This window comes from Macaca thibetana, chromosome 20 (assembly GCF_024542745.1).
Source record: "Macaca thibetana thibetana isolate TM-01 chromosome 20, ASM2454274v1, whole genome shotgun sequence".
Classification (NCBI taxonomy): domain Eukaryota; kingdom Metazoa; phylum Chordata; class Mammalia; order Primates; family Cercopithecidae; genus Macaca; species Macaca thibetana.
Window position 1 is genome coordinate 46,104,279 of NC_065597.1, and position 23,610 is coordinate 46,127,888.

General features: G+C 39.5%; 1 protein-coding gene across 1 annotated transcript in view; it reads right to left on the bottom strand.

The window, feature by feature from the left end:
* Positions 1 to 17,943, bottom strand: part of LOC126944174 (zinc finger protein 85-like) — a 44,477-nt gene extending 26,534 nt beyond the window's left edge. The window contains 1 exon segment of the mRNA XM_050773443.1: positions 17,761 to 17,943. Coding sequence (XP_050629400.1) covers positions 17,761 to 17,763 — 3 coding nt within the window. The 5' untranslated portion in view covers positions 17,764 to 17,943.
* Positions 17,944 to 23,610: the final 5,667 nt, after the last annotated feature.

Sequence of the window (23,610 nt, forward strand, 5' to 3'; positions counted from 1 at the left end):
GGCGGCTCTAGCATTCTAAGTGATATGTCTACCTAAAAGGAAAAAGCTGAAGAAACATGAATATAAGTAGACAAGTTTATTTGGGCCAAACATGAGGACTGTAACCTGACAGCAAAGATTCAAATTGCCTGGAATCTACACTTTAATTAGCAGTAGTCACCAGTGGATTTGTAAAGGTAAAAAAAAAAAAAAAAAAAAAAAAAAAAAAAAAAAAAAGACAGAGAGTGGGCTGATATAAAAATTCTTATTTATTTACAGAAATAACATTAATTATTGGTTGGATATACATTGTGAAGGTTTAGAGTATGGGTTATAGTGTTAGTATCCAGTGTGACATTAATAGTTTTACAGCTACTAATGGCAACAGCAAAGAGTTTTAAGAAATGAATATAGTTTATAAAAGGGGGAAAAAAGACATAATTGTGCTCTTATTTTAATGTCTGGGTTTGACAACTGAAAGAATTTGTATTCCTCAAATAAAAGGTTTTTTCCCCCAAATATAAGACCTAGATTCAGAAAATGGAGCTGCAGGTTTAGGTCCTGGATTGTTGGAATAGCAACAGATGTTACCTGCACCTTTGTGGGCATGGAAATTGGTGGGCATTTTAGCAAGAGGAGGAAGGGGAAAGAGAAGAACCTCATGTCTACATGTCATTACTCTGATTGGGTTTTTGGGCCCCGTGGTCTGTGAATTAGTTTCACATCTGAAAACACAAGAGTCACTGAAAGAGGTAAAATGATAGATTGTGACCCTGTAAAGTTTGTAAAAATCTGATCTAGCCTCTCTAGAAGTGACTGTACAAGACTATAAATAGCAAATAGGCAGAGACACAATTCTGCCTGCATATTTAGGGGACAGCATGCACTCTGCAGCACAATTATGAGTTTACTTGAAGCCTGAGGGGGAAAGTCCTTGCTAGAGTAAAGCTTAGTTGGCATCTAATATATTTATATCATGTCTAGTAATTCTAGACAGTGTTTGGGAACGATAATTAAGAGAAAAATTCTCACCTCACTTTTGCTTTTGAAGTGTAAATACTTCAGCCTGCAAATATTGAATAATTACCTTGGATAATCAGTTTCCCACCAAACAAATTTAGCATCTTTTAGTCTTTTATCATTCTGCAATGCTAAATTTAATCCTATCTTAGTGCTCAACTTTTGTGTGCTCTTACAATGAGCTTTAATCTAAACAAATCTGTGTCCACTTTAAAAGACTAAGAACATGAAACATGGCCAGGTGTGGTGGTTCACGCCTGTAATCCCAGCACTTTGGGAGGCCGAGGCGGGCGGATCACAAGGTCAGGAGATCGAGACCATCCTGACTAACACGGTGAAACCCCATCTCTACTAAAAATACAAAAATTAGCCAGGCGTGGCGGCGTTCACCTGTAGTCCCAGCTGCTAGGGAGGCTGAGGCAGGAGAATGGCGTGAACCTGGGAGGCGGAGCTTGCAGTGGCGACAGAGTGAGACTCTATTTCAAAAGGCAGGCAGGCAGGCAGGAAGAAAGGAAGGAAGGAAGGAAGGTAAGAAGGGAAACAAACCTTTGCCAAAGCAAAAATAAAAAGCAAAAAATCTGAGGCCCTAAGTGAATACTACCCTGATTCAGTAAAAATGAAAAAAAGGTTTATTTAGCCGTTACAACTATTTACACATATTTTTTAAAAAGCACAGAAAAAAACCTACATATAATCCAAATGCTTTAAGGGAGATGAACAAAATATCCTCCCTGATTCTCAGGTAGGAGAATAAAGCCACTTATTTCTCATTTATATTTTGTCCGAAAGCAGCCAGGTCTCTGGACGTTTTTGAACTCTTGGACCTGAATTTTAGTAGACACTGGATTCAGGCATCTAAGGAGTAACCCTGGGCACATGGTGCACTTGGAAGAATGTTTATGGGGTAAAAAGCTAAAGAGGAAACGTGTTATAAAAAGTCCATGGTTGCACATGAATAAAGCAAGTTCTCAGAGTCCTATAAAGAGACTGAGATTCTGACACAATAACAGTGGTAGACTACAACACTCCACAGACACTATTAGACACATTATTGAGACAGAAAATTCACAGATATTAGAACCTAAACTCAACACTTGACCAAATAGTCCAAATAGACATCTATAAAACTCTCCACCTAAAAACAAGTAATATACACTCTTCTCATTACCATGTGGCACATACTCTAAAATTGACCACACAATCAGAAATAAAACAATCCTTAGCAAATTCAAAAATCCCAAAATCATACTAATCACACACACAGACTACAGCCTGACAAAAATATAATTCAATTTTAAAAACCCACTTAGGCTGGGCATGGTGGCTCACACCTATAATCCCAGAATTTTGGGAAGCTGAGGCGGGCGGATCACCTGAGGTCAGGAGTGCAAAACCAGACTGGTCAACATGGTAAAACCCCGTCTCTCCTAAAAACACAAAAATTAGCTGGGTGTGGTGGCACGCACCTGTAATCCCAGGTACTCAGGAGGGTGAGGCAGGAGAATTGCTTGAACTCGGGAGGCAGAGGTTGCAGTGAGCCAAGATCGTGCCACTGCACTCCAGCCTGGGCAACAGAGCGAGACTCCATTTCACAAAACAAACAAAAACAAACAAACAAACAAAAAAACCACTTGATACCATACAATTACATGGATATTAAACAGCCTGCACTTAAATGACTTTGGGGTAAATAACAACATTAAGGCAGGAATTAAGAAGTTCTTTAAAACATGAGAACAAGGATACAACATAACAGAATCTCTGCAACACAACTAAGACAGTGTTAATGGGAAAATTTAAACCATTAAATGTTCACATCAAAAAGGTAGAAAGACCTCAATTTAACAACTTTATATCATCAGTAAAGAATGAGAGAAGCAAGAGCAAATCAACTCTTCAGCTAGCAGAAGACAAGAAGTAACCAAAATCAGATGTGAAATGAAGGAGATTTAGACAGTAAAAACTACACAAAAGCTTAAGAAATCTAGGAGTTAAATCTTTGAAAAATGTTCTAAGTTAAATAAACCACTCGCTAGATTAATGAAGAAAGACGATCCAAACTTGAAATGACAAAAGGGATATTATTACTGATCCCACAAAAATGCAAGTAACTATTGAAGTTTACTATGAACACCTCTATGCACACAAACTAGAAAATCTAGAAAAATGGATAAATTTCTGGGCAAATACATCCTCCCAAGAGTGAACAAAAAAGAAACTGAGTCCCTGAATAGACCAATAACAAGCTCCAAAACTGAATTTGTAACAAATAGCCTACCAACCAAAAAAAGCCCAAGACCAGACAGATTCACAGCTGAATTCTACCAGATGTACAAAGAAAATCTGGTACCATTTCTACTATAACTACTCCAAAAAAATTGAGGAAGGACTTCTCACCAAGTAATTACATAAGAACAGCATCATTCTGATACCAAAGCCTGGCAGAGATAAAACAAAAAATAGAAAACTTGAGGCCAGTATCTTTGATAAACATTGACAAAAAAAATCCTCAACAAAATACCAGCAAACCAAATCCAGCAACACATCAAAAAATTAATCCACTATGTTCAACTAGGTTTTATCCATGGGATGCAAGATTGGTTCAACATACACAAATTAATACATGTTATTAATCACATAAACAGAACTAAGACAAAAATCACAAGATTATCTCAATAGATGCAGAAAGAGCTTTCAATAAAATTGAACATCTTTCATGTTAAAAGCCCTCAACAAACTATGCATTGAAGGTACATACTTCAAAATAATGAGTTATCTATGACAAATCCACAGCCAACATACTGAATGGAAACAAGCTGGAAGCATTTCTCAATGAAAACTGGAGGAAGACAAAAGTGCCTTCTCTCACCACTCTTATTCAACATAGAATTAGAAGTTCTAGCCAGAGCAATCAGGCAAAAGAAAAAATACAAGGCATTCAAACAGAAAGAGAGGAAATCAAACTATCCCTGTTTGCAGATGACATAATTCTATATCTAGAAAATCCTACAGTCTCAGCAGAAAAGCTCTTTAAACTGACAGGCATCTTTAGCAGAGTTTCAAAATACAAAACAAATGTACTAAAGTCAGTAGCATTCCTGTACATCAACAACAGCCAAACAAAAAACCAAATCAAAAACAATCCCATTCACAATAACTAGGAATACAGCTAACCAGGGAGGGTGAAAGATCTCTATGACAAGAATTACAAAACATTGACTAAAGAAGTCAGAGATGACAAATGGAAAACTATTTTATACTCATAAATAGAAAAGATCAACATCATTAAAATGGCCATACTGCCCAACGAAATTTACAGATTTAATGCTATTTCTATTAAACCACTGTTAACATTTTTAACAGAACTAAAAAAAATAACAAAATACTTTAAATTTCATATGGAACCCCCCAAAAAAAAAATAGCCAAGGTAATCCTAAGCAAAAAGAACAAACCTGAATGTATTACATTACTGACCTCAAACTATACTACAGGGCTACAGTAACCGAAGCAACCTGGTACTGGTACAAAAAAACAGACTTATAGACCAATGCAACACAATAGAGGTCTAGAAATAATACAACACACCTACAACCATCTGATCTTTAACAAAGCTGACAAAAGGAATGTGGGAAGAAATCCCTATTTAATAAATGGTACTGAAATAACTAGCTAGCACTATGTAGAAGATTGAACCTGGACTCTATCCTTATACCATACACAAAAAAAGACTTAAGATGAATTAAAGACTTAAGTGTAAAACTTAAAGTTGTTAAAAAAAAAAAAAAAGAAAAAAACACAGATAATCTAGGAAATACCATTCTAAACACAGAAACTGGCAAAGATTTCATGATGAAGGTACCAAAGCAACTGCAACAAAAGCAAAATTTGACAAATGGGACCTAATTAAACTAAAGAGCTTCTTGACAGAAAAGGAAACTATCAGCAGAGTGAACAGACAGCCTACAGTATAAAAAAAAAAAATTGTAAACTACACTTCTGACAAAGGTCTAATATCCAGAATCTATAAAAAACTTAAACAAGTTTACAAGAAAAAAAGCAAACAATCTTATTGAAAAGTAGGCAAAAAACATGCATGGATGCTTTTCAAAAGAAAACTTTCCATGTTGCCAATACGCATATTTTTTAAAATGTTCATCACTAATTATTAGACAAATGCAAAGAAAAACCACAATGAGATACCATTTCACACCAGTCAGAATGGCTATTATTAAAAAGTCAAAAAAATAACAGATGCTGGCAAGGTTGTAAAAAACAGGGAAAGCCTATACACTGCTGGTGGGAATGTAAATTAGTTCAACCATTGTGAAAACCAGTATAGTAATTCCTCACAGAACTAAAAACAAAATTATCATTTGACCCAGCAATTTCATAATTGCTGGGTATGTACCCAAAGAAATATATTCTGTCAAAAAGACACATGCACATGCAGGTTCATGGCGGCAATATTCAAAATAGCAAAGACATGGAATCAACCTAAATGCCAATCAATGGTAGACTGAATAAAGAATATGTGGTACAGACAGGCATGGTGGCTCCTACCTGGGATCCCAGCACTTTGGGAGGCCAAGGCAGGTGGACAGCCTGAGTTCAGGAGTTCAAAACCAGCCTAAACGACAAGGCAAAACTCCATCACTACAAAAACTGCAAAACCAAAAATTAGCTGTGACTGGTGGTGTGCATCTGTACTTATAGCTACTTGGGAGGCTGAGGCAGAAAGACTGCTTGAGCCCAGAAGTTGAGGCTGCAGTGAACCAAGATTATGCCACTGCACTCCAGCCTGGACAACAGAGTGAGACTCTTTCTCTAAAAAAGTAAAATAACATGAAACAAGATTTAATAAAAATAAAATATGTACATAAACATTATGGAATACCATGTGGCCATAAAAAATAGCAAGATCATATCCTTTGCAGCAACATGGATGGAGCTAGAGACCATTATTAGCCTTAGAAAACTAATGCAGAAACAGAAAGCCAAATGAATGTTATTATTTAAAAGTAAGATTTAAATAATAAGAATACATGGACACAAGGAAACAACAGACACTGAGGTCTAATTGAGGGTGGAGGGTGGGAGGACAAAGAGGATCACGAAAAAACACCTGTTTGGCTCTATAGTAACTCAGTAACAAAATAATCAACACACCAAACCCCATGACACAATTTTACCTACATAACAAAACTGCATATGTACCCTTGAACCAAAACTAAAAGTTAAAAGGAAAAAAATCCATGGGTAGGGGAGAGTGCAATGTAGGTGGAAGAAATGGTTTGTGCTACAGATATGGCCCAGGTAGAGCTGTACTCTGGTTTATTTCTGTGCCCATGCAGGCAGATGAGATTATAAACAGATGGTCCAGAACCCTAGGTTGGTGGAGAAAACAGCTTACTGCTGCAGATTCAGTGTCTGGGCGTTGGGATATGCCAGGAGACTTGTAGATACTTCAGTAGGTTTTTGGCAAGAAACACTAGGATAAAAAACGCTGTGGTGAAATTCCTAAGGGTTGTGTCTAGTCCTGGGAGGGGTGCAGACACATCATGTCCAGTGGGTATGTCTGTAAGTGGGTGGAAATCCTGTGGTGGCAGCTGTGGGAAAAAGGGGTCCGCTATCAAAACTCCTTCCTTTCCTCTAAGTTTTCAATCCTCTCTCACCCTGGCAGGAGACATGGAATCACAGGACAATGGGCAATGTGACAGCCTGTGTGCAGGAGAGCAGAGCTTACCATTCCCAGACAACTAGAGTTCCATTCCAAGTCAGGCCAGGCCTCTGTGATATCTTTCTTCCAGCATCAATTCTGTAAAGTTTGCTGAACACCAAGCAATTCTCCAACACCAACTCACTGTGTAATATTTTAATTCTGACACCACCCAGAGTCAGTGCAGATTCTGATACAGGGCTCAGTCCCACAACATTGTCCTTACTGCAGATGCCAGTCACAAACCCCATGGGCCCATCTACGCTTCTGAGCTACTGTTTAAAAATTGGAGACTTTCATAATCTCCCTCAAGTTCAATAATTTGGTAGAGCTAGTCACAGAACTCAGCAAAACACTGTAGTGATGTTTACTAGTTTATTAAAAGAGATACAACCCAGGACAAGTCAAATGGAAGAAATGTATAGAACGAATAAAAAGTGGGGGGAAATAAAGCACATAGATAATCCAGTTGAAGAGCTATGATTAATAAAATTCCCCATCCTTTGTGTTCTCCAGGAACAGTTCATGGAAACACCCTTCCCATTATGACTTAGATGGTGCTCTCTTTTCTTACCTTTCACATAGCCAGACACAGGCTCTCCACATTTCCTTCTTTTTCTCATTAAAAAAAAAAAAAAATCAGCTGAATTTGTCTTCAGTGGTCAAAATAAAATACTTCTTAACCAAACTTTAATAAAGTTTATCTCCTTTTCACAGGCTCCTGAACTTTGAGCTACCCTCAGTCTGAGTCAACATACAAATGTATTTTATGTTCCTCCCAAGAACATGCTGACTTCAGGGTAAAACACTCTCTGACCTAAAATCTGATTATTCACCCTCCATTTGCCATTCCCCTCGCACCTTGTTTCTAATCGGCTTTGCTACTCCCTATGACAGAAAGCCCTTGTCTGCCTAAATTTTGCAATCTTTATAGATCTTATAGTTGGTACTTCCTCCTGTTGCAATACTCCTTTGGAATTCAATTTTTATTTTTTACTTAAATCTAACTGCTTTGTTTTACAAAATCTGGAACTGCCTCAAAACAGTAACAGCTTCATCTTCAGTAAGACTTTTCCAGTCCCCTTCCATCTGCCTGTGGACCCCCAGCTTTCCAGGGCTCTGAAGCTTCTTTCAGTATAAAGGCTTCTTCCATGGCTGGGGTGAGCAGGCTGAGACACCTGCAGAGGAGGGAGGCTCCCCAGAAAGAAGTAATTGGGTCTTTAGTAACCTCTTTTTGCAGGCTCAATATTAGCCTTAGCTCAGAGTAACTGGGCTCAAGCTTTAATCTTCATCTCAGAGTTATTCACCTGGTTTTTGAAACTGTAAAATCCAGTAAATTAACTCAAACACAGTATTCATATAAGGGAAGGAAATTTTAAGGTGTCTACATTTCATACCTCAATAAGAAAACCAAAAGTATCTATTCCCTTCAAACAATAAATGTATTATTGAATTATTTCCATTAAAACTCATGTAGTAAACAATTAGTCACATGGGAACACTTCTAGGAGGTATCAAGTTTCATCTAATCAAATTTAGCATGAAACTCAGAAATCAAGATAAAAGGATACAGAAAAGAGATAGTGACTGTCACAAACCTACCCTGCAAGAAGAGGAACTAAAGTTTTCATGAATCTAGGTAACTCACCAGTTATCTACCACATTTTCTTGTGGAAATGTATTCATTTTCTACAGTCAAAATGGAAGATTTTTCCTGTTCTTTTCCTTCATAGCTAGCATCTAAAAGATAAGCCTTAAAATTCCGTTTGACATCACCAAGCCATAAAAAACACACCTGAGAAAATTTCAAAACTCAACAATAGGAAAGAAAAAGGTAAATGAGAATTTTTAACAAATGGAATATATGATTAGATATTAATTTTTTTCTGAAACCCACCTCTTTTATGCCATTTGCAAATATATATACATATATATATATACACATTTTTTTTTCACCTTTCAAGCCCTATTAATAAAATGCAACTTACAAGTAAAAACTGAGGTGGTCCCGGAGCAAGATGGCCTCATACGAACAGCTCCAGCCTCTAGCTCCCAGCACGAGCGACACAGAAGACGAGTGATTTCTGCATTTTCAACTGAGGTACCCGGTTCATCTCACTGGGGAGTGCCGGACAATTGGTGCTGGTCAGCTGGTGCAGCCCGACCAGCGAGAGCTGAAGCAGGGTGAGGCATCGCCTCACCTGGGAAGCACAAGGGGGAAGGAAATCCCTTTTCCCAGCCAAGGGAAACTGAGATGCACAACACCTGGAAAATCAGGTGACTCCCACCCTAATACTGCGCTTTACCAAGGGTCTTAGCAAATGACACACCAGATGATTATATCCCACACCTGGCCAGAAGGGTCCCATGCCCATGGAGCCTCCCTCATTGCTAGCACAGCAGTCTGAGATCTAACTGCAAGGCAGCAGGGAGGCTGGGGGAGGGGCGCTCACCATTGCTGAGGCTTAAGTAGGTAAACAAAGCCGCCAGGAAGCTCCAAGTGGGTGGAGCCCACCAAAGCTCAAGGAGGCCTGCCTGTCTCTGTAGACTCCACCTCTGGGGACAGGACAAAGCTAAACAAAAAGCAGGTGAAGCCTCTATGTAAATGACCCTGTCTCACAGCTTTGAAGAGAGCAGTGGATCTCCCAGCATGGAGGTTGAGATCTGAGAATGGACAGACTACCTGCTCAAGTGGGTCCCAGACCCCTGCGTAGCCTAACTGGGAGACATCCCCCACTAGGTGCAGACTGACACCTCACACCTAACAGGGTGGGGTACACCCCTGAGACAAAGCTTCCAGAGCAAGAATCAGACAGCAACACTTTCTGTTCAGCAATATTCTACCTTCTGCAGCCTCCGCTACTGATAGCCAGGCAAACAGGCTTCTGAAGTGGACCTCAAGCAATCTCCAACAGACCTACAGCTGAGGCTCCTGACTGTTAGAAGGAAAACTAACAAACAGAAAGGACACCCACACCAAAACCCCATCAGTATGTCACCATCATCAAAGACCAAAGGCAGATAAAGCCACAAAGATGGAGAAAAAGCAGGGCAGAAAAGCTGGAAATTCAAAAAATCAGAGCGCATCCCCCCCTCCAAAGGAATGCAGCTCATCGCCAGCAACGGATTAAAGCTGGATCGAGAATGACTTTGACGATTTTGAGAGAAGAAGGCTTCAGTCAATCAAACTTCTCAGAGGTAAAAGAGGAACTATGTACCCAGTGCAAAGAAACTAAAAATCTTGAAAAAAGAATGGACAAATGGATAACTAGAATAATCAATGCAGAGAAGGCCATAAAAGAACTGACAGAGATAAAAACCATGACACGAAAATACGTGACAAATGCACAAGTTTCAGTAACCAACTCAATCAACGGGAAGAAAGACGATCAATGATTAAAGATCAAATGAATGAAATGAAGCGAGAAGAGAAGTCTAAAGGAACAAGAACAAAGCCTCCAAGAAATATGGGATTACGTGAAAAGACAAAATCTATGTCTGATTGGTGTGCCTGAAAGTGAGGGGGAAAATGGAACCAACTTGGAAAACACTCTTCAGGATATCATGCAGGAGAACTTCCCCAACCTAGTAAGGCAGGCCAACATCCAAATTCAGGAAATACAGAGAACACCACAAAGATACCCCTCGAGAAGAGCAACTCCAAGACACATCATTGTCAGATTCACCAAAGTTGAAATGAAGGAAAAAATGTTAAGGGCAACCAGAGAGAAAGGTTGGGTTACACACAAAGGGAAGCCCATCAGACTAACAGCAGATCTCTCGGCAGAAACTCTCCAAGCCAGAAGAGAGTGGGGGCCAATATTCAACATTCTTAAAGAAAAGGATTTTCAACCCAGAATTTCATATCCAGCCAAACTAAGTTTCATAAGTGAAGGAGAAATAAAATCCTTCACAGACAAGCAAATGCTTAGAGATTTTGTCACCACCAGGCCTGCCCTACAAGAGATCCTGAAGGAAGCACTAAACATGGAAAGGAACAACAGGTACCAGCCATTGCAAAAACATGCCAAAATGTAAAGGCCATCGATGCTAGGAAGAAATTGCATCAACTAACGAGCAAAATAACCAGCTAATATCAAAATGACAGGATCAAGTTCACACATAACAATATTAACCTTAAATGTAAATGGACTAAACGGTCCAATTAAAAGACATAGACTGGCAAATTGGATAGAGTCAAGACCCATCAGTTTGCTGTATTCAGGAGACCCATCTCACACGCCGAGACACACATAGGCTAAAAATAAAGGGATGGAGGAAGATCTACCAAGCAAATGGAGAACAAGAAAAAGCAGGGGTTGCAATCCTAGTCTCTGATAAAGCAGACGTTAAACCATCAAAGATCAAAAGAGACAAAGAAGGCCATTACATAATGGTAAAGGGATCAATGCAACAGGAAGAGTTAACTATCCTAAATATATATGCACCCAATTCAGGAGCACCCAGATTCATAAAGCAAGTCCTTAGAGACTTACAAAGAGACTTAGACTCCCATACAATAATAATGGGAGACTTCAACACCCCACTGTCAACATTAGACAGATCAATGAGACAGAAAGTTAACAAGGATATCCAGGAATTGAACTCAACTCTGCACCAAGCGGACATAATAGACAGCTACAGAACTCTCCACCCCAAATCAACAGAATATACATTCTTCTCAGCACCACAGCACACTTATTCCAAAATTGACCAAATAGTTGGAAGTAAAGCACTCCTCAGCAAATGCAAGAGAACAGAAATTATAACAAAATGTCTCTCAGACCACAGTGCAATCAAACTAGAACTCAGGACTAAGAAACTCACTCAAAACTGCTCAACTACATGGAAACTGAACAACCTGCTCCTGAATGACTACTGGGTTCATAACGAAATGAAGGCAGAAATAAAGATGATCTTTGAAACCAATGAGAACAAAGATACAACATACCAGAATCTCTGCGACACATTTAAAGCAGTGTGTAGAGGGAAATTTATAGCACTCAATGCCCACAAGAGAAAGCAGGAAAGATCTAAAATTGACACCCTAACATCACAATTAAAGAACTAGAGAAGCAAGAGCAAACACATTCAAAAGCTAGCAGAAGGCAAGAAATAACTAAGATCAGAGCAGAACTGAAGGAGATAGAGACACAAAAAACCCTCCAAAAAAACCAATGAATCCAGGAGCGGGTTTTTTGAAAAGATCAACAAAATTGATAGACCGCTAGCAAGATTAATAAAGAAGAAAAGAGAGAAGAATCAAATAGACGCAATAAAAAATGATAAACGGGATGTCACCACCGACCCCACAGAAATACAAACTACCATCAGAGAATACTATAAACACCTCTATGCAAATAAACTAGAAAATCTAGAGGAAATGGATAATTTCCTGGACACTTACACTCTTCCAAGACTAAACCAGGAAGAAGTTGAATCCCTGAATAGACCAATAGCAGGCTCTGAAATTGAGGCAATAATTAATAGCCTACCAACCAAAAAAAGTCCAGGACCAGATGGATTCACAGCTGAATTCTACCAGAGGTACAAGGAGGAGCTGGTACCATTCCTTCTGAAACTATTCCAATCAATAGAAAAAGAGGGAATCCTCCCTAACTCATTTTATGAGGCCAACATCATCCTGATACCAAAGCCTGGCCGAGACACAACAAAAAAAGAGAATTTTAGACCAATATCCCTGATGAACATCGATGCAAAAATCCTCAATAAAATACTGGCAAACTGAATCCAGCAGCACATCAAAAAGCTTATCCACCATGATCAAGTGGGCTTCATCCCTGGGATGCAACGCTGGTTCAACATACGCAAATCAATAAATGTAATCCAGCATATAAACAGAACCAAAGTTAAAAACCCCATAATTATCTCAATAGATGCAGAAAAGGCCTTTCACAAAATTCAACAGCCCTTCATGCTAAAAACTCTCAATAAATTCGGTATTGATGGAATGTATCTCAAAATAATAAGAGCTATTTATGACAAACCCACAGCCAATCATACTGAATGGGCAAAAACTGGAAGCATTCCCTTTGAAAACTGGCACAAGACAGGGATGCCTTCTCTCACCACTCCTATTCAACATAGTATTGGAAGTTCTGGCTAGGGCAATCAGGCAAGAGAAAGAAACAAAGGGAGTTCAGTTAGGAAAAGAAGAAGTCAAATTGTCCCTGTTTGCAGATGACATGATTGTATATTTAGAAAACCCCATTGTCTCAGCCCAAAATCTCCTTAAGCTGATAAGCAACTTCAGCAAAGTCTCAGGATACAAAATCAATGTGCAAAAATCACAAGCATTCTTATACACCAGTAACAGACAAACAGAGAGCCAAATCATGAATGAACTTCCATTCACAATTGCTTCAAAGAGAATGAAATACCTAGGAATCCAACTTACAAGGGATGTAAAGGACCTCTTCAAGGAGAACTACAAACCACTGCTCAGTGAAATAAAAGACGACACAAACAAATGGAAGAACATACCATGCTCATGGATAGGAAGAATCAATATTGTGAAAATGGCGATACTGCCCAAGGTAATTTATAGATTCAATGCCATCCCCATTAAGCTACCAAAGACTTTCTTCACAGAATTGGAAAAAACTGCTTTAAAGTTCATATGGAACCAAAAAAGAGCTCACACTGCCAAGACAATCCTAAGTCAAAAGAACAAAGCTGGAGGCATCATGCTACCTGACTTCAAACTATACTACAAGTCTACAGTAACCAAAACAGCATGGTACTGGTACCAAAACAGAGATATAAACCAATGGAACAGAACAGAGCCCTCAGAAATAATATCACACATCTACAGCCATCTGATCTTTGACAAACCTGACAAAAACAAGAAATGGGGAAAGGATTCCCTATTTAATAAATGGTGCTGGGAAAATTGGCTAGCCATAAATAGAAAGCTGAAACTGGATCCTTTCCTTACTCCTTATATGAAAATTAATTCAGGATGGATTAGAGACTTAATATTAGACCTAAAACCACAAAAACCCTAGAAGAAAACCTAGGTAATACCATTCAGGACATAGGCATGGGCAAGGACTTCATGTCTAAAACACCAAAAGCAACGGCAACAAAAGCAAAAATTGACAAATGGGATCTAATTAAACTAAAGAGCTTCTGCACAGCAAAAGAAACTTTCATCAGAGTGAACAGGCAACCTACAGAATGGGAGAAAATGTTTGCAATCTACTCATCTGACAAAGGACTAATATCCAGAACCTACAGAGAACTCAAGCAAATTTACAAGAAAAAAACAAATAATCCCATCAAAAAGTGGGCAAAGGGTATGAACAGACATTTCTCAAAAGAAGACATTCATACAGCCAACAGACACATGAAAAAATGCTCATCATCACTGGCCATCAGAGAAATGCAAATCAAAACCACAATGAGATACCATCTCACACCAGTTAGAATGGCAATCATTAAAAAGTCAGGAAACAACAGGTGCTGGAGAGGATGTGGAGAAATAGGAACACCTTTTTTTTTTTTTTTTTTTTTGAGACATTGTCTCGCTCTGTCGCCCAGGCTAGAGTGCAGTGGCCGGATCTCAGCTCACTGCAAACTCCGCCTCCCGGGTTTACGCCATTCTCCTGCCTCAGCCTCCCGAGTAGCTGGGACTACAGGCGCCCGCCACCTCACCCGGCTAGTTTTTTGTATTTTTTAGTAGAGACGGGGTTTCACCGTGTTAGCCAGGATGGTCTTGATCTCCTGACCTTGTGATCCGCCTGTCTCGGCCTCCCAAAGTGCTGAATAGGAACACTTTTACACTGTTGGTGGGACTGTAAACTAGTTCAACCATTGTAGAAAACAGTATGGCGATTCCTCAAGGATCTAGAACTAGAAATACCACATGACCCAGCCATCCCATTACTGGATTTATACCCAAAGGATTATAAATCATGCTGCTATAAAGACACATGCACATGTATGTTTATTGCAGCACTATTCACAATAGCAAAGACTTGGAATCAACCCAAATGTCCATCAGTGACAGACTGGATTAAGAAAATGTGGCACATATACACCACGGAATACTATGCAGCCATAAAAAAGGATGAGTTCATGTCCTTTGTAGGGACATGGATGCAGCTGGAAACCATCATTCTCAGCAAACTATTGCAAGAACAGAAAACCAAATACCACATGTTCTCACTCATAGGTGGGAACTGAACAAGATCACTTGGACATGGGAAGGGGAACATCACACACCAGGGCCTATTATGGGGAGGAGGGAGGGGGGACGGATGGCATTGGGAGTTATACCTGATGTAAAAGACGAGTTGATGGGTGCTGACAAGTTGATGGGTGCAGCACACCAACATGGCACATGTATACATGTGTAACAAACCTGCACGTTGTGCACATGTACCCTAGAACTTAAAGTATAACAAAAAAAATAAAAAAAGAAAAAAGGAAAGAAACTATATATTAAATTAAAAAAACAATTAAAAACTGAGGTTCAAATAAGTGAACAAATCTTTTACAGGTGATAAGCCTAGAGACTGGCAGTGCTGATTAAAAAACAAATGTGCCTTATTCATGTGTCAAGTAAGGCCATTCAATCACTTAAGAGATTGTCCCACCCCATCCTGCTCAACTGAGTGCTCAATAACCACCCTCTCAGGAGACACTGTACTATGTATGGCCCAGTGAGTGCCCCAGATGCATTTTACTTTCCAAGTTTTGCACTGTGTCACTGGGGTCAGGTTCTTTTTGACTTTTGGGATGCCATTTTTTTCTTTCACAAATTGTTCACTATTTTTCTTTAACTATATTTATTTCACTATTTTTCCGTCGCCTTAAAAAAACCCCAGGGGGCAGAAATTATTTCTATGTTTTTCCCTCAATACCAGCATCTGATTGGCTGACCAGCAATGTGTCTCCAAGAAATGGAAGCTGGGTTGGGTAAAGACAGTTTTAATGTCTCAAGGGGTTAGCTTTTCAAAAATCTAAGTACACCAGGAGATTCCTGTCAGCCCTAGGGCATCCACCTGCTTCCTTGAGGGGCTACACTCCATACCTCAGGTTTTCCTATTAAAGAAAATAACCCAGGAGCCGATATTCACTAGACACTCTAGCAGACATAACCATGGTGGGTATCTTGGTTTATCCCCAAACGATACTGAAACCCAAGACCCGGAAAAACTCAAGGGTGGCTGAAAACAATCCCAAAAGTTTCCAAAGGGAAACCTTGATCCAAAAACATTCTGATAAGACCTCTGTACACAGAGAAGATAAAAGAGTTTCAATACAGGGTCAGGGGATTATTCTTCACTTCCTTCTCAGGGGAAATATTTTTCAAACACATCTTTGTAAAAGCCCCATCCAATGCTTTGTCAAAAAATGAGTAATTCATGGCCATATGCAGTAGCTCATGCCTGTAATCACAGCACTTTGTGAGGCCAAGGCGGGCAGACTTGAGGTCATGAGTTCGAGAACAGCCTGGCTAACAAGGTGAAACCACGGTTCTACTAAAACTACAGAAATTAGCCAGGTGTGGTGACATGCGCCTGTAATCCCAGCTACTCAAGAGGCTGAGGCATGAGAATCACTTGAACGCGGGAGGAAAAGGCTGCAGTGAACAGGGATCGCGCCGATGCAGTGAGCAGAGCTCGCGCCACTGCACTCCAGCCTGGGTGACAAAATGAGACTCCATCTTAACTTTTAAAAAATGACTAAAACACGATATCTAAAACGTACAGTGAAGGACAAATAGTTGATAATGTGAATTAGGGAGGGGAAACTGGCATTTGGGAATGTCAAAAAGAACTGAAAATTTAGTATTTTACTGCAAGCCAGAGTTAGGAGGAAGAAATGCAGGGTGGTGGGGGTGTTGACTTGAGAAGTTGCTTGGGACGCATTTGAAAAACGCAGGGAAAATCATTCCCCTGTGGAGTGTGAAAATAACTAAGTGGCAGGCGATGAAACTGATGTGGCTCTAGTCTGGATTTTGACTTAAAAAAATCTAACTCAAGTGCGTTTTTTTGGTTGGTTTTTGTTTTGTTTTGTTTTTTTGTTTTTGTTTTTTTGGTAAATTACTACACTGGGGGAAACAAAATTCAGACCTAACCAACTATAAACTGCCAAGTAACCTCTGATTGCATAACCAGGAAATCTGTACGCTCAGAGTGGAAATTAAGAAACTACCTGTGGCCCGAGGCGGTGGCTCACGCCTGTAATCCCAGCATTTGGGAGGCCCAGGCGGGCGGATCCCGAGGTCAGGAGATCGAGACCATCCTGGCTAACACGGTGAAACCCCCTCTCTACTAAAAACACAAAAAATTAGCCGGCGTGGTGGCGGGCGCCTATAGTCCCAGCTACGCTGGAGGCTGAGGCAGAAGAATGGCGTGAACCCGGGAGTAAAGCTTGCAGTGAACCGAGATCCGGCCACTGCACTCCAGCCTGGGCGACAGAGCAAGACTCCATCTCAAACAACCAACCAACCTAACTGTACGTAACCGATTAATGAATGTGGGTTTTTTTCATCATGCACCTTATAAAAGTCTTCTCTTAAACCCTCTCCCATGGACCACAAACTACAAATCATAGCTGGGTGCTTTACATTTTTTGAACCGCTGTTTCAATAAATTATTTAACGTTTGCGGTGACTGCCATAAATTTTTCATAAGAGAAAAGAGGGACCAAAAGCTCTTCCGATTTACGAACCCCGCACCCCGAGTCAGGATTCTCCCCTGACTACCCTCCCGTGGTCACCGCACAATCGGGTAGAGATGCGGCGCGGTGGGTGCAAAGCTGCCCAGAGAGGGCTCCAGGCCGGGCACAGTCACTGCGAAGGGAAGAGACAGGACGCCTGGGGTCCCGCCTGTCCGCCCAGCCGCCATCTTACGGCTGAAGGGGACTGAGGGCCGAGCTGCACCAACGTGAACCCGGCGCCTCAGATTTTGGACCTGACTGCTGGGAGGCCTGAGTCCCGCTACAGCCACTTCCGCCCGCTTTCAACCAGCCCCTTCCCCCTCTCTGGAGATGTCGGACCCGGCACTCTTACCATTTCTGGGTTTCCTAGTGGGTGGGTTTCCTAGTGGGTCTTGCAGGTCACCGGGCCACACAGACTGGGCCTCCAGAAGCGGAGAACACAGAGAAGTGAAGACGAGACCAGGAGATTTGGCTGCAGTAAGAGACAAAGGACCCACCAAATCCCGGAAGCCGTCCTGTACTTTCCAGGAGCGTGTCTTACTGGACGGTTCCTAGTTTAGAGTCTCTGACTGGATAACGCTTAAACCCCGCCCCTTCAGTACCTGAGTGACAGAAGATTTGACCAGACACTGGGCTGAATGAAGAAAGAGTGACAGCCTGGGCTGCAACCTTTTCAGGCAGGGCTTCCTCCCTGAGCTGAGCTAGGACCAACAGGGAGGGTATATGCATTTAACCCTGTGTACAAAGTGATGTGCATTTATAAATAACATATTATATGGCTATTCGCAAATGAAAAGAATATAATAACGATTATTTTAAAATTTCACATTTTATGAACTTCCTGGCTTCTGGTCCTTTGAGCAGGCAGCCTGAGATTTTAAAAAGGAAGCAATCCTCTGAAATAAAATGTGAGCCAAATGTAAATTTTAAAATTTCAAGTAGCCAAACTTTTTAATTTTCATTTTAAGTAATTAATTTATTTATTTTGAGACTGAATCTCTATCACCCAGATTGAGTGCAGTGGTGGCGATGTCGGCTCACTGCAACCTCCGGAACTCCCGGATTCAAGCGATTCTCCTGCTTTAGCCTCCCAAGTAGCTGGGATTACAGGCGCCTGCTACCACGCCCGGCTAATTTTTTTTTATATTTTTAGTAAAGACAGAGTTTCACTATGTTGGCCAGGCTAGTCTCAAACTCTTGACCTCAGGTGATCTGCTCACTTTGACATCCCAAAGTGCTGGGGTTACAGGCGTGAGACACCACACCCGGCCATCCCTGTCAGTTTTCTAATAGTAAAAAATAACCATCAACAAAGGAATTATTTTTTAATTCATATTCTTATTAGTCAAATTATTTTTTAATTCATATTCTTATTAGTCATTATTCTGGGGATATAGTCAAAATTCATATATCCCCAGAATAATGATAATTTTGGAGTATTCTTATGGTAGCACCTTACTAAACAATATAGAATTATTTTCCTCAATACCTATAAATAATTGTCAGTAAATAAAAGCAAAACAAGATGGCCTCATCACTAGAATGAATAAATAGAGAACATTTCTTTAAAATACAATTAAAATGTTATAAAAGGGCAGTGATTTGTTTCTTAAATTCTCTTACATGCCATTTTACACAATTGTAGTGTGTTTCTTTTTTAATATTCTTTTGATATTACAACAATAGGAACATACTGCAACCCTTCCCTTGACATGTTGGAGGAATGTTTACAGTTATCTTAATCTTGAGCTAGAGCATATTTTAATGCTTAAAGACATTATTTTATCTGCTTGAAAATAAAAAACCTGAATTGTAAAAATTAAGAAATAGACCTTAAACCTTTTCACTATCCTTTTTTCTTCCAGCACCTTTTCTTCATGTTTCAAGAAGGATGGCTTTACATAGTAACTTAGAAATAATACCTAATGATTCACAAAATGATGGATGTCATGAATCACCTTTTTCTTAAGAAATAATACATCAGCATATTCCTACCCATAGACTTTTACTGAAAAATGTAAAATATTAGCATCATATATTTATCAAGGTGTCGGATACAAAAACTGTTGACAAAATGTCCTCAGAACCAACAGAAAACATTTAAATGTTATGTTCCTTTTTTGGAAACAAAGTCATTCAAATGTAATTCACACTTTCTAAAATGTAGTAGTTTTTGAGTTCTCATTTACTCTTTTATTTTTCTTTTTTCTTTTTTGAGATGGAGTCTCGCTCTGTCGCCCAGGCTGGAGAGCACTGGCAACATCTCGGCTCACCACCGCCTCCGTCTCCTGAGTTCAAGCAATTCTTCTGTCTCAGCTTCATAAGTAGCTGGGACCAGAGGTGCGTGCCACCATACCTGGCTAATTTTTGTATTTTTAGTCGAGACGGGATTTCATTATGTTGGCTAGACTGGTCTTGAACTCCTGACCTCGTGATCCGCTCGGCTTGGCCTCGCAAAGTGCTGGGATTACAGGCGTGAGTCACCGCACCCGACCCTCATTTACTCTTTTAATTATAAATGTAAGAATAATCTCTTTGAACACTGGCAATACTATATACCCCAAGGTTAACAGTAAAATCTCCCAAACTAAAATATTTTACTCACAAAAATTTTGGTTAAACTTTAAGATGATAAAAAATGAGGCCCGGCACGGTGGCTCACACCTGTAATCCCAGTACTTTGGGAGGCTGAGGTGGGAGGATCACCTGAGGTCAGGAGTTTGAGACCAGCCTAACCAACATGGAAAAACCCCATCTCTACTAAAAATACAAAATTTGCCAAGCGTGGTGGCACATGCCTGTAATCCCAGCTACTCTAGAGGCTGAGACAGGAGAATTGCTTGAACCCGGGAGGCGGAGGTTGCAGTGAGTGGAATTTGCTCCATTGCATTCCAGCCTGGGCAACAAGAGCGAAAGTCCATCTCAAAAATAAAATAAAATAATAAAAATAAATAAATTTTAAAAACTGAAATGCTTCCTAAGACCATGTTTGTCCTTTTTATACTTAAGTAATTATGTCTTCATTCCTATTTATGCAGCACTTCTTTTTTTTTTTGAGACAGAGTTTTGCTCTTGTTGTCCAAGCTGGAGTGCAGTAGTGAGATCTCAGTTCACCACAACCTCCGCCTCACAGGTTCAAGCAATGCTCCTGCCTCAGCCTCCCAAGTAGCTGGGATTACAGGCACCTGCCACCACATCTGACTAATTTTTGGTATTTAGTAGAGACGGGGTTTCACCATGTTAGTCAAGCTGGTCTCAAACTTCTGACCTCAGGTGATCCACTGGCCTCAGCCACCCAAAGTGCTGGGATTACAGGCCTGTGCCACCGCGCCTGGCCTTATGCAGCACTTTTAAAATGAAACCTTCTTGTGGTTTCGTTTTTAGGCAGACTATTTTGAATAGTGTTCGGGTTTTTTTTGGAAGCCTCTTTGAAGGATGAATTTGTGATTGCATTAAAAAGTTAGTCGGTTTCCAATTGCACAACCAGTTTGCTTTATTTTCATTTTTGGGTTGCTTTCCCTAGAGCAGCCATAGTGTACTGTGGGAAATGGAGCTTGGCAGTGTCCTTCCCTGGCTGTATTAACCCTTCAGCTGTGTGCAGTGCTGAGAAAACCTCGGGCCTTATTGATTACACGGTGTCTCTGGCAGCATTATTGACCCTTTGCTGCTGACTGCCTGTGACTCTTGAGTTTTAACACGGTCTCCATGACATTCGTAATAAAACATACTTTCCTATTGCTACTCAGCCCTGGGAGCCAACTGATTCAGCCTTAGAACACCACAATGTTTCTGGAAAACGTTTATTGCATATGGGGTAAAATGTTATAGCAATTTTAGAATTCTGTCCTGTGTGGTTTTAATAGCTACCTCTATAGCAAGATTCTACACACAGTTAAAGTTTTATTGTCTTTTAAAAAGCCTGTGCTAGCTTTGCATATATTGTCAACAAGAAATTTAACATGATTAATATAAAATCTTGTACTTTTAAAATATTGGGCTACTGAAGAGTATTTTGTGTTAACCTTAGACTTGACATGTTGCTATAATACGTATTTTCAAAATTAAATTGTAAAACATTTCCCAAGGATTATGCTGTGATTTGCTACTATGCTAGGTATTTGTTACAGTGAATGAGGAGGATTTGGGGGGATTAAAGTTTCTGATTGTATTTTATTAGTGTGTTTCTAATTTGCCATTGTCAAAATGTCTTTCAAGATACATTTTAACTTCTCTATATCAAGTTACATGAAATCAAGAAAGCCTTTCATTAGTTACTTTGAAAGGTTTAATTGAAGCTTTAATTAATGAGAAAAATGAGTTTGAGTATGTATCTTTTTGTTTTATATTGGAGGCTTCATATATTTTATTATCTTATTTTAATTTTTGTTATTTCTCATATACTTCCTAATCCACAATCAGCATTAATAGGTACAATAATTTGTACCGTAAGTGTTGATGGAAATTATAGCACTTCAAAAGGAGCTCAGAGATCCTATGAAGCAGACTTTATCCTGTTGGTAGGCTGAAAAAAATGTACATGTTTCTTAAAGATAGTTTAAACATTTTAATGTATTTTAACTACTATAACTGTAGGAAAGGCCATATAGCTCAAAAAGGACATGTAATGCTTGTGTTGGACAGCTTTATAGAAAAAATAGGTCACAAGACAGCTTAATATGGTTGTTGCTTTTTAGTAAAGTTGTGTGGAGTGTTTTCATTAGAACAAAGGTTTCTTTAGCAAACCTTACTTTCAATAAATTCAGACTTTGAGGATTATAATAGAGCTAATTTCTGCTTATTAGTATATGTTCAACTTCATGAAAATGGCTACTATGCCACTGATAGCAATATGTTCAAATGATTAGTAGCTCACCTCTTTAAAATATTTAAAATTTGACAATTTATATCAGTGAATTTTGCAATTAAAAAAATAAAAAGAAAAGGATCTTGCTTTTAAACTGTCATGTTATCAAACTACCAACACTCTACAAAAGCATTTCGAAATGCTCATTCCCCTGTTCTGGTTTACAGATTTAGTTTTCATGTTTTATCAAACTTTAGTGGATAGATGTTATGTTTGAGGGATACATAGTTTTCTAAATGTATGCTTTTAAAAATATCAAACCATTATAAAATGAGAATTTTTTAATTAAATATTTTGCAAGGATGGCTTCAGAGTGTGGGGTGGTATATAGGGCAGCCTTAGTGGGCTGCCTCTGTTTGACAGCTCTGTATAGAACCCCAAGCAACAAAGTTGCTTCTAATTTGAATCTAGTTGTTTATCAACTCATTTACTTTCCATTTAAGTCCACTTGGTGTGAATAGAACCCGACGACAGAAAAAAACAAAGGAAAGGCATTCTGCTTCTCATCCTTCCAAATTAGTGTTGTTCTTTTAAATTAAAAAATTTAATCTCCTTTCATCATTTTTTATGCCAAACTCAAGATATTTTAAGACACAGGATGACAGTAGATGCCACTAAACCTCTCTAAGTCTCAAGCAGAGGCCTTCTTAAAATCAAGGTGCATAGGCTTAGGCAGCAGTTCAGTAACCTTTGGGAAAACAAAGGTTACAAGACAACATTTCTACAATTTTTTTAAAATTAGCTAGATGTAGTGGTACATGCCTTTATTCCTAGCTACTGGAGAGGCTGATGCGGGAGGATCACTTGAGCCCAGGAGGTCAAGGCTGTAGTGAGTCATGGTAGCACCACTGTATTTCAGCCTAGGCAACAGAGCAAGACCCTGTCTCAAAAAAATAAGTTGGGTATGGGTGTGTGACAAACAACTGTCTATAGGTAGATGAGAAATCAGCAAAAAAGACTCAAAAAGAGCAATAGGAGGAGAAAAGCAAGAAGATGGTAGTGTCCTAGGCACAGGTGAAGTTAGACTGTACCTTTCTCTGGAACTCGCTGGAAAGACTTCATGACTGTCAACACATGATTAGCTGGAATAACCAGATTGCACAATAGGAGAAAAAAATGCAAGTTGCTGGAATCATATTTACAGATATCCTCAAATATGTTACACATCCAGGCAATAGGCCCTTGTAGGTACTCCAAATAGATATCCTTCAATTTGTAAACCACAGAGATCTCTGAACCAAATCTTCTCTACTTAGAACTTTAGTTCTCGAGTGAAAGAACAGACAATTGAATACTTTGTAATGTTTTTAATATGACAATTTTTAAACAATTTATTTT